Source organism: Amphiprion ocellaris, chromosome 5 (genome assembly GCF_022539595.1).
Source record: "Amphiprion ocellaris isolate individual 3 ecotype Okinawa chromosome 5, ASM2253959v1, whole genome shotgun sequence".
In the NCBI taxonomy this organism is placed as follows: Eukaryota; Metazoa; Chordata; class Actinopteri; family Pomacentridae; genus Amphiprion; species Amphiprion ocellaris.
In genome coordinates, this window is record NC_072770.1 from 23,266,880 (window position 1) to 23,279,445 (window position 12,566).

A 12,566-nucleotide genomic window follows, 5' to 3' on the forward strand; every position below is an offset into this window, starting at 1 on the left:
AATGTACATACTTCACTGAACACAGTGACATGGATCTTCATAGTTACGGACTCTGGGGATTTCTTCCTTCTCTTACAGATCGTTGTTATCCAATTCTACAAGGCTCACTGATGTCTGGACAGTTTTGATGCAATACATTTGGAACCTTATGAGTGGCAGAGTGACAAAGCAGCCTACCTGTCATTTCCTGGCATGGTTCTGACATGAGCAGTAGATGAGCTAATGGAACAAATGATGCAGAAACCATCTCATAGCATACTGGTGAAGTTAATCTGGCAGCAGGGTCTGGTAAAATACTCTGTGGAGACAGTTTTCTCTGCTCTGTAGAGCCAATGTCTTTTTGTGAGGTGGATACTTGATTCATCGATCTGTGTTTTTCTGACAAAATATATACTTTATGTAATTGTACAGCATCATCAAACCCACATTGTCAGTTAATACAACAGCTATTTGGTGAATATAATTTCTAAAATAAATTGTCAAACTAGGAGAAGAGAAATAAATCTGATTTTTACTGAAACAGAACCTGTTGGTAAGTAGTACTTGTTGCTTGTGCTATTGTTCTCCCAAAATGTTACATTTGAAAAACGTATTGTTTAGTTAAAGTCTTAACTCGCAGACGTTTAATGATATTTTAATAAAACAATCACCTTCTCCCCCAGAAATCATCAAAATCCTCAGTCGCCTGCAGATGGCAGCAATGTAGACGGTACTTTAGAGGGAGAAAAACTGACAACGATAATCTCGCGTTACTTGCAGCTGTTACGTCATTCCATGATGGCTGAAGATCCTGGCGGAACATTTTTCAATTTCTCTGTCATTTTTCTTTCTTTCTCTTTATCCCAGCTTGCCATAGCGACATGGCAGGACTCACAGCCCCGTTAAGCGTCCACAGATCATTGGTGTCGACATGCCCAAGAAAGGGAACCGAAAACGGCTGAAATTTAAGGCCGGGGACGTTTGTTCGGAATCAGGTAAGCTACGTTTAGCCAGCAAGCTAGCCCGCCCACCACTATCATTGCACAGGCTACTGAAGTTAATATCGTGTTTTCCCAAGTTTACAACGCAAATTCAACTGTTCATTAAAAGTAATGCTGCGAGTAATTAAATGTATGCACTGACTATGGCTACATGTTTGAAATCTGGGATTATGAAGTGTTAAAGGACAAACAAATTTGATGTCACGTGACAGTAGAGTTCAATGATATGTTAAATGTAGTGTAATGATAAGACGCCTTATAAGGTCAGCATTGCTAATTACTACGAAATCTACGTGGTTTTATTTCCTAGTCACTGTTGCTGATTATGCCGATGCCGACCCAGCCGTTGTGAAATCGGGAAGGGTGAAAAAGGCTGTTGTAAATGCAGTTGAAAAAGAAGGTACACCTGTGATATTATGCCGTCACTTCCGCATGCAAGCTAATTTAGATCAGTACGTCATTTTTTCTTGTGTGAACGAGTTCCAAGTGCTTAAATTAAAAACTGTCTGTTTCAGTAAAATTACTCTGTGGCCTGGAAGCATCTCAGGGTGCTGTAGAAGAGGTCCTGTCGTCTGCAAAATGTGTTAAAGCAGACGCTTTGGGCAGCAGTGATGAGCTTGACCCTGAAGAAGAAGGAGAAAATGAACCAAAGGTGGCTCGTAAAAAGAAAAACAAAAGGAGAAAGGGTATAATTTTGAAGTTTTCTCTTGAAAATCAGTCTAACAAGGAGGAATTAACGTTTTGGGGTTCTATAATCTTCACTTTGCATTTATCATGATGTTTGATCTTCACAGAGAGCAGTGAAATCAGTGATGGTGAGGATTATCCAGTGGACATTTGGTTAGTTCTTTCCTCTTACATTCGTCCTGAAGATGTGTGCAGATTCGCTCTAATCTGTAGGAATGCATGGACAGTCACTTGCACAGCAGCTTTTTGGACCAGACTCTACAGAAGGTGAGATGTTTTTTTTTTTTTTTTGTTATTTGTGTGTAACAATAGATGAAAGTAAGTATGGTTTTGAAGAAGTACTTCTTGAAATTACCAAGGTGTTCAACAGAAGTTTGTGAGGGGGTATTCTTGCTGCTAAGTGCAATGGGGAAAAACAGAATACAGGAAATGATAATGACATATTTTTACTGGAGTTTATTTGATTGATCTAGTCTTATTGCAGTGGTTTGTGGGAATATAGGGATAACTTAATGACTGAATTAAGAGACAGCGGTAATGGAAGTACTAACATTGGAGACAGAGGCTCTAGCCGTGTCTGTGCCACATCCATGATTTCACTTTAGTTAGCTTTTTAATTATTGCATAAATAATACAAAAGTCTTGTAATGTATACCAGCATCTGGGCTATTTATGATTTCTTGTTCATTTGAAGGCCATATCCATCATTGACACTGTGGTAGGTTAAGATGTCTTGAATGTCCCCGATTTATAAGTCAATGAAAGTAACTAATAGATCGTATAATTAATATCTTGTATTTCCCTCCCTTCCACTGTCTATGATTAAAGACACTACAGGATTGATGCTGATCTGCCGTTTCGTCTCCAGCCTGACTCCATTGATAGGATGCGCTACCTTCGGGCTTGTGTGATTCGTTCTCTTTTCCATTTGTATGAGCCGTTCAGCTTGCGTGTGTCAAAAATTCCTGCACTGCCAGAATCCACGCCCACCACTTTGATTAACTCCAAGGTAAATTAGCTTATATGTTTCTATAGTTAGTGTGGCACTATGCTGATTTAGAGCTGATCTGCTCGCATTTGACTGGCATTTGTGTACAATCTCCACCTGTCGTGCAAGCCCTACTGGTTATACTCAGGCTTAATCAAGCCTATTTATAACCAGCTTTATACAAGTTGTCTATGGCAATTATAGCATTGAGGAAACTGGAAGAGAGCCAGACTAAGTTGAATCTTCTTTCATGGGAAGAACCTTTCATGTTGTGTTTGGTTATTTCTCAGTTTGATTTTTGAATTTTCCTAACAAGAAAGGGAACAGCTAGAAACAATGTGATGCATGAAAATGCACCTTCCAGCAGGCCTCCTTAAAATGTCCATTTTATATTTACTTTTTCCCGTTGTAGTGTTTACTCTTTTGGGTCAAAAAGCTGTCAGGAACTCGGCCAGAGACATTGTGGGAGTTCAACTTCAAATTTATAAAGCAGGTAACAGACTTCAAAGAAAAATAAGCTACCTGCATTTCTTTGTCATTTTAATAGTTTAATAAAAAGTTGCTCATAGCTTGTGTGGCTCCAGCTGCTGTTTAGATTTTGATTGTGTCTCTGGTCATCTCCATCCCAGCAGGGATACAGTAAGAATGGATGTGCCAATTCCTTGTGTATGCCTCGACAATATGAAGATGTTCACATGAATCCAGACTCTGACTGCTATATGCTTCAAGTTACCACTCTCAACTTCATCTTCACTCCTGTAGTCATGGGCATGACGCTGACGCTGGCAAGTAGCTTTTGGTTTTTTGGCAGCTAAACTATTCTTTTGCTTATAGCTGGCCTGTGCTGATTGTAATTTAAATGAAACTATATAAGGGTTAATGTCTATTACTGTTTTTAAAAATGAAAGCAGCTTTACTGGGTGAAAGTAACTGTAGTGGCATGTACAACCAGACAGTGGGATCTTGTTGTCATTTAATTGTATAATCTTCAACTTTTCTGTCTCTTGAGTGATTCTAAAGAATAGGTAGAACACACCACATAGGTAGACATAAACCCAATTTCCTAACAGTAAGAGAAGTGACTGTTACAAAATCCCTTGTGTTCTTTTGCTGTGGTTAAATCGACGAACATGGAACCAGACTGGAACACTTCAACGACCTCTTTTCTGTTAGTTGTTCACAAATGCCTTCCTCCAAAACAAGCTTTGATAAAATTGCCACTGATGGCAGGACCTACGTCAGATTTTCTGAGCATTGTATTTGTTAATATTCAGACTGAGACGTGAATGTTTTGTGCTTCAAAGATTAAAATAATCTGTTTTGTTGAGACACTAATTAGAAAATGAGCTTACGTACCAAATCGTGCCTCCTTATCTCTTCTCCTAATCTGCAACGGGTCTCTGCCTTTTTTTTCCCACAGTTCACAATCAATGTAAGCACAGACATGCGCCACCACCGCGTTCGTCTGGTGTTTCAGGACTCGCCACTGCAGCGGGGGAAGAAGAAAGGGGATCAAAGTGGAACTCAGGTGGTGTTGGATCCCGTACACAGTGTGAAACTCATGGACTGGTGGCATCCACAGTATCCCTCCTTACCCTATACATGAGTCCTGCCACCTCAGTTCCTGCTACAGTAGACTGTCACATCAGGAATCCTGCCATTATCTCATCACGCTCACAAAACAAAAAATAACATTGGATGATGTCTAGATCATGTTGAGTGACTAATTTTTTGCACATACATATTATGATTGTCATTTTAAAAAAGTCAATACTGACCTGAAATCAGAGGCACATCCCATTTCATGGCCAGCCATGCACAGAAGGCAGAGGAACATTTTGTGCGACCCACTGCGGTCCACCAGTATTTTACACAGACTACATTGTTGCATGTTAAACCTACATGTACAACCCATTTTATTGGAGAGCTCAAGGAGCGATGGATTAACAGGGAGTAAATTTTGTTTGTCCCTCTAGTAATTTGTGTCATGCTCACTTGAAACGCTACCCTGTAATACCGTGATTTTGCATTGATTTAAACTTTGACATTGTTGCAACAACAGGGTTCTACTATTCTTTTAAAAGCATTTTAGTGTGTTTAATTTAAGGAAGACTCGTTTAGTATTATGTGAATATTAATGACTCTGCTCTGCACTGAAGGGGCCAAAGAGATGATTTACCTCAGACACAATCTGCTGATCTGGGCAGTGTTTTTTTTTATTTTTTGAAGTGATTTCTGGCTAAAAAACATCTTGATTGTCTTCGTACTCATAATGTGAGCTATGTCAGTCTCAACTTTGAATGGCTCCAAGTGTTTAAAGTGGTCTATCTTGATGTGTGTTGAATGTGAGTAGAATTATACCAATCACATGCTACATTTCTTCATCTCTTCAACATGGTCAGTCATTTAACCTACACTGATATGCACATATGACATGAGGGGAAAAGTCATTAGATTAACAACATGCACTTGTAGTCATTAAATTCTAGTTTGATGGCGGTACTCCATAGCAGAGGACAGCTGATTGTTTTAGAGGGTGGTCTAGTTTTTCAAATGAGTTCCATTAATAAATAAGCTTGCCGTTCTGAAATAAAAACTGAAACTGCCCATTCAAAGGTTTCTGGTCTTCTCTGTGAAATGCTAATAGATAGTCATAGACTGTAGGTGAAAGAAGTGAATAATATATGCTTTATTTTTGTCTCCCTCTTATGGTCACAGTGAGTATTACCTCACTGGAACACACTAGTCACCAATATGCGCCATAACTGGAGTTAGTTTCTGGATTTCTTCGCTGCAAGGGCCACTGGATGGTCCTCCACATTTTTAAAATATGCATTATATATATTTTATACATTACGTGGTTTTTAAAAGCACCAATGTTGTATGTCTGCAACTGTCTGCAGTTGTAGGACCCCACTTCTAGGACCCTTGTTTGGACAGTACCACCTGATGAACTGGCAGATCGCTTCAGTGCATTACTCATGGATTGAAAGGTTTTAGAGGGTTTGTTCCATCCAAAATACTGTTTTATGTCCAAATATTTATAGTTTTAAAGTTTTATTCCACTGAAATAGTACTTACAAATAAATACTTTTCAAGACCTATTTCACTCGAAACTGAAACTGTGAATATATATTTTTGCCAGTGTCTGTAGTCTAGAAAAGTTAGCTTGCATGAGGAATACATGAGTTGCTGTCATGTTACCCTCGCCTCAAAATAGAGGTAATAAAAACAGGTCCTAGAAATGCAGCCTCCTCAGCTGCAAGCGCATGTTACTCAAAAGCACAGCAATGCCTGTAATGCATTATAAATACATGTATATAAACATATAAAAATGCAGAAATGTTAGTTGGGGAAGTTCGGGAATTAATGTATGATGACGTTTTGACCAAAATAGATGAGGAGGATCGTACATTCATGAAATCACATTACATGCGAAATACTTGGAGGCCTCTTGTGTGCTCTGTCCCTGCCCTGCAACTGATCTGAGACCAAATCAAGCTGGCAGTAAACCTGTAAAATAAGCCGAATATAAAAGCGACAGGGGGCTCCGTCTTCATCTAGGTCTTGGAAGCATTTTGTCTGACGTTGCACGACTTCCTAAAGCTCCCTTTGAAGTCAAGGGGCCTCACGTCATCGCCTCAAAAAAAACCACCGGGCTGTCGAGGACATGAGAAAACTACATTTCCCACAATCCCCTGTGCTCTCTGCCATTGGTGGTGGTACAGGTGACCGCAGACGCTCGGAGTTGTGACAACATCTCGACCGTCAAAACGAAAACAAATTCGCCTCCGAGGTGGCAGCGGTTGCGCTCGCCGTGTCAGTGTGTGGAAATAAATAGACACTTTAAGCTCTTTAGCACTTTAAGTCCGTTTAAACGCGACTTTTCCCTCCTCCTGGTAGTGCGCGGCTGGTTTGGTGTCAGAGCGCAGAGAAAGTGGGCACCGCACTTTCCCTGAACCTGCCTCTTTACTTCGTTCTGTCTGACCTTCAAAGCGGGTAAGTTGTATTTCAGCACCGCCACTGAAAGCCAGTCACCGCTCACTCACTGCGAAGCCCGCGAGTGTACATTTTAACTGCGTATTTGTCGCTTTGCATGAAGAGTTTTAGGATTTATTGACTTACCATTGAACACATTAAAAATATCGTAACTACTTATTTGTCCTCAAGAATAGAAAGATACAACCTCGTGCGGTAGTTTTGCTAAATTTCTGCAGAAATAAACGCTTCTGCATTGGCACAGTGCACGCTTACAGCAGCATGACAAACCTTAGAGCACTGCTGAGGACATTTGCTCACTTTGTATTCCTACTGTGTGGTTGTATTATCAGTCTGAGCAGAATACTCATGAGTACAAATTTAAAAAGCAAAATACGCATCCAACTCATTTCAGATGCATTTTTAAGTTTATTTTTTTTAATCAGAAAAACGTGGATTTTAACAAAAAGTAACAATAATTTTATAGTGAAGAATAATACGAGCTCTGTTGTTTGCTTTCTAATGAGTGCCTTGGTACCACTGACTGGATTATAAAGCACTACTTTTCCATTTTACTGTCAGCCCACTGAGAACTACCCCTTTGCCATTTATAAGCAACAGCCAGGCCAGTATCAGTAACAACACCTCAGCCCTGGGGTATGCTGCTATGTATAAGCTGTGACTGTAAAATGTGCAGACTGTAATACGTCGCTGCTTATTCAAGTACTTTGCCTGAAAGACCTACATAGTGCCAACACGAAAATAATGAAGGCAACCCTAACCGTATATGCCCCCTTTGTCCCGTCTCTGCACAGTGGGCTTTGTGTGTCTGCATGGTGGGTGAAAAGTGCAATTCATGTGCCTATTGCTGTCCAGTAATGCAAGGTGAATATATATGATCCCAGTTTTGGCATAAGACACATACCTGAGATTTAGCTGCCATTTAACAATGAAATATGGGTTTTATTTTGGATTACCATAGAGGAAGCTCAAACTGTCGCACCAAAAGTTGTGTAAAAGTGTGAATAGTATAGTAATTCACCCAGTAATAATTATTTTAGGTGTACTATTGCCATCACTGTTAATTTCCAGATTTCCAGCTTTCTGAAGCTCAGAGAACAGTACAGAGGAGACTGTCTTATTAACCGCTATTTCAGTTAAGTTCTAACTTACTTTCCATCTCAAATAGTTTGAAGTCTGTGGCCTGATCTACATGTCTTCTAGGAGTATGTCTGCCACCTTACGTCACAGCAGCAAAGTGCTTTACGTGAGACCCTGTTCCCTTTTCTGTTTACGTTCATGACTTGTCTGCTTTCATTCACAGTTCATTTCCAAGAAATTTCCCCTTAGACATCACCATTAGAATTAAATCAAACTGTGTTATAAAACACTATGATGACAGTTTATAGTGTCACTTACCAGATATAACAAACCTGCTATATCAATAAATATAAATAATGCATGAATATGTATAACAAATGGTGTAGGGTGGGTTTCAGGGAACAACAGAAATGAAAACCTAGATATCTTAAATATGGACAAAAGGTGCCATCAGCAGTTAGTAATGTTTCTAATGACTGAAGTCTTGACAGAAGACTGAGGATGAAGTGTTCCTGTTAATTGTGTTTTGTCTTGAATCCCTCCCTGTAAAATTAGCTTTGCGAGGAAGTTGCACAGGATCGCTGAGGCCATTTTACCGCGCTTGGCAGTTTGGGTTTCTTGGTGACACATGAATTTGTCTTTGTTGGTTTCAATATAAAAGTCAGCCAGAAACGTGATACTAGAAGATATGAGAACTCCCATATACAGTTTGTATACTGTTACTGAGACACACAGACACTCACAGATGAACATGCACACGAATAGGACCAGCTCCAGCTGTTGCTCTGAGGAAATAAATATAATAATGTGTATTTTGAAGCCTTTGTGTCATTTGAAGCTTGTCTCATATGGTCTTTGGTTTGTTTCCAATTCTCTTTTTCACTGCCTGCATCTGTCTGTCCCTCTTAACTGTGAATCCATGAATGAAAACATTTGTGTTACATAACGAGATCACAAAGATAGATCTGCTGCGCAGCAGCATTGTCACACAGTTTAGCTCTATCTAATGCAGAGCTGCCTTGTGTCAATAAACCAGTTTAACTGAATTATTGTCCTGTAATTTTATCATGTCTCTCTGTTTACATAATGTTCAGAAGAATGCCGCCAAGCTAAAACCTTGTCAAAGAGATCATAGAAGATTAGTGGAAAAATATCTGTAGCCTGACATTACACGGTGTCCTGGTAATCTTTGATAAGACTAAATTTGTTGGTAATAACCAGTTGTGCAAGAGGAAATGCATGCAAGTGCATCGTCTTTGTGAAGATACCCGAAAATGTACCTGCTTTGCTATCAAAACAACCGTGTGCACAGGGTTAGAAGTTGAGACTGAGACAGATGCTCATATAGAGAAAGCAGTGGGGTTGTGGAGTGCACACAGTATAAAGGGTCAGTAAACACACTGAGCTGTGAGGTCGCTGTCAACAAGGTCAGAGGTCACTGGCTAGTATGTAGAGCAGCAGTGACGCCTGATAGACGGGTTGCACACACTCTCTCTCTCTCTCTCTCCAATAGCACAGCTCCAACTTGCCAGCAGATGAAAACAGAGTTGAGTATGAAAACATCATAGGAGAGGTGACCACAGTTGTAATTAAGATCTTATTTACCAAACTACTGGCTATATTCAAGCATTTCTGTGGCCCCGCCTGTGTTTTTATGTCTGTATTTGACGGTCTGACACACCTGAGCACTTTGTCCCCAAAGGGCACAAATGAGCACAAGCGTTGCCTCCTGTGTATATGGAAAAGTGTGTGTGAGTCATATTTTCAGCCTCATTGGGCTCATGTCCGCCTGAAAGTGTTGGTGATGGGATTAATTTTCATCAGGTAAACAGAGACTGGCAGCCATACACACAGAGGCACATGCACACATCCACACACACTAAGACACAAGAGCACACAGGCTTGGTTCAATGGATGTACTCTAGTGTGAAAGAGCGTCAGGTGTGTGTAAACACAGCTTCATCTGTTTGCCATATGGACAGATCTCCTGTGACTTGGACAGTTACTTTGCTGCTTCGTGACAACACCAGGAAAAGGTGTACGAGAAACTGTCTTGGTGGTTTACTGGATTTCCCACAACATTATTAAGCCACACATAAGACCAACCAAACTACAGTATAAATTTCTTGGACTTTTTGTAGAAAACCACAGGAATGACAGCTTAGCATGTGCTATATGACAACATGACCCATGATTTATCAGATTTGAGTGTGGGTGGGACGTTTTAGGACATGTGCTGAATGTGTGACTCCACTTCCTCATCGTATCTCCATTCCACTGTTTCATATCCTCTTTTGACTGACAGACAGTAGTGACAGTCTTGCTCAGTCCCTCTTTTGTCTGTAAGAAAAATGGCGTCTCAGCTGCATCTGCGAAGCCCACTATGCAGCTGTCCAGTTGTTTATGTTTGGACAATTTGCTTGTTAGTTTGAACTGCAGGGATCAATTGTAGTTTCTAGATGTGGCTCTGTGAAACCTTATCACTTTCAGAGGCACACAACAAATTTTTATCTCCCTATAAAGATGTTTATTGGTTGTCTTTTCTGTGTTTTTTAAGAAATGTTATGACAGAAAGTTGCCAGACTGCCACATTAATGTTGAGATTATAACAAATGTTCCCATAGAATGACATGAAATCTGTTGTTATTGCCCTAAAAGCTACTTTTCCTCAAGCAAAATATGTGAACATAGAATACAAATGTTGTTTCACTGCAAAGAAAACTACTTTATAGTGTTTATAAACTGAATGTTTTGTTTGCCTATGTTTACCTCGTTCACAGAATGTTTTTATTTTATTTGTCTACTGCAACTAAACAGTATTTTCCCAACAACAGACTTTCACAGACAGTCTGCAGACCACTCCCTTGATTTAGTGCCCTGTGAGCTTCCTCAAACAGGTTTTCACAATGTAATTTCAAGTATTTTTACTGTTGACAGTAGTTTGAGACCAATGGCATTAGTGACAGAAAGACTGTTCTTTCTCAGATTATCTCAACTGTTTTTAAAATCAATTTCAGCCTGTTGTCAAGGCCTTGCGTAGGAAAAAAGTAGCTTTTATGAGAATGCTAAATGACCCATTGATGAACCCTGACACTGTTTGGCTGCTGATTATTACCTTCCTAAAGGTAAACCCTTGTTGTAGAGCTTAGACTCTGGACACTATGTAAGTGTTGCAGTTTCAGTGTTTCTGTTGAAGAAGACTAAGCTAAATAGGATGTTTTTGAGGATCTCACTGCAGCAGCCCAAGCAGTCTTTGCTACTAAGTAGCATTTATGAACCCAATCACTTTTTTGTCTATTTTTCTAATTGTACACAATTTCAGCAGAGATGGATGACAAATTAAAGGAAAAACCAGAACCCTTGACTGTAGGGATTCACTGAAAGGATTTAATGGCTCTGTTATGCTAAGGCGAGCATTTTGCTGGCATGGTTTGGGTCCACTTGTCCTCTGAGAGGGAACGGTCACTGCAAATCACTACGAAGTTGTACTGAGTTCTGACTTTTTTTCTGACTTTTTCCTGGTGTCCTCCAGGATGACAGTCCCCTATGCTATTTTTTTCCTATATTTTGTCACCCCTCTGTTTATTTAATAACAGCTGACAAACACTACACCATTGATTAACACTTTTATTAACTGTTTACAAACTTCTTTCAGGTTCTCCTATTTGAAGAGTTCAACTTTTTGCACCATTTTTTATTAGATAAAACCTTCCTCCTCTGTGTTGGGTTTGTCATAGTCTGTGGCAGAATCATCTGATGTACTGTGATACACTAATATACTGTATAAGGCTGAGTGTGTATGTGTGTGTGCCTGTGTATAGAGACACAACATTCCTTTGTCTGCAGTGTTTAATCAAAAACTGTCCCCATATTTGGTCAGAGGGCTAGAAATGGATGCTAATTTGATACACACATTCAGTTGGGTTTTCATTACTTTGGAGGACGTTGCATTGGCTTACATTCACTTCATGGAGACTTACTGTAACCATGGCTACTACTTGCCTAATCTTCTATCTTACACTGGTCTTAAAGTAAGTCCATATATTTGCGATTTAAAGAATTAAGTTTTACAAACTTACTTTTTGGGCCCAAAATATGATCATATAAACAGCAGGAAATAAACACACAAACACCAAAAGGAAATTCTTTTATGGGCTTATCTTGCTAGTTGTCCTCTTTGAACTACACCATTGTTTTCCTCATTTTTTTCATGACTTCTCTTCCTTTCCACTGCTTGACTAATTCTCTCTTTTATTTTCTCTTCTTCTCAACGTCTGTCAGGGTCAAAGGCTGCACATTGTCCCATTAAGGTTGAAAGTAGGAGAAAGAAACGGAGAGGGAGAGAAACGTGGAGAATGACAGTGAATGGGAGTGGAAAGTTTTGTGAAGGATCAGGTTTTGATGTGTGACGGCCAAAGTGGAATTAATTTTGTGTGTGAGTCCGTGTATGTGTGTGTGTGAGTGTGTGTATCTTATCTCCCAACTCATCTCCCAAATGCCTTTCATTCCATCATCCCCGTACATGGTGACTCTAACCCATGCAAAAAGAAATGTTGTGTGGCTGGTTGGTTGGTTACTGCACAACTCCATCTATCTCTATCGCTCACAAACACAGTCACAGATCCCCACTTTTGTTTACTCAGTATCAGTAGCGGATAGTTTATAAGCTCCAAATACAAATAGGTTGCTCTAAAAATACGCAACTAGTGGCTTAATGCATTATTATTGGAACATCCAAACTGTTAGTAAATCCACTGCCATGTATTTGTACAAAAATATTTTTTTCAAATTATAGATGTGCAATATTCCATGTTTTATGAATTTCATCAGAG

General features: G+C 39.7%; 2 protein-coding genes across 5 annotated transcripts in view; both read left to right on the forward strand.

Moving 5' to 3' along the window:
* Positions 1-766: 766 nt before the first annotated feature.
* Positions 767-5,262, forward strand: tmem183a (transmembrane protein 183A). 2 transcript variants are annotated; one of them, XM_023297392.3, is made up of 8 exons: positions 767-974; positions 1,291-1,380; positions 1,496-1,666; positions 1,775-1,934; positions 2,496-2,676; positions 3,068-3,148; positions 3,285-3,440; positions 4,076-5,262. In XM_023297392.3, the coding sequence occupies exons 1-8, from the start codon at positions 911-913 to the stop codon at positions 4,259-4,261; spliced, it is 1,089 nt and encodes a 362-aa protein (XP_023153160.1). In that variant the 5' UTR covers positions 767-910; the 3' UTR covers positions 4,262-5,262. The 2 variants fall into 2 exon arrangements, with proteins under 2 accessions (XP_023153160.1, XP_023153161.1); XM_023297393.3 differs by having other exon boundaries at positions 3,288-3,440.
* Positions 5,263-6,379: 1,117 nt separating this feature from the next.
* The window catches only part of tfeb (transcription factor EB), a 30,502-nt gene continuing 24,315 nt past the window's right edge, over positions 6,380-12,566 (forward strand). For 2 of the 3 annotated variants that reach the window (XM_023297383.3, XM_023297385.3), the window contains exon 1: positions 6,380-6,654. The gene's annotated coding sequence lies outside the window, so the exon portion shown is untranslated. The remainder of the gene's footprint in view (positions 6,655-12,566) is intronic. The other variant, XM_035942523.2, reaches the window with a different exon arrangement.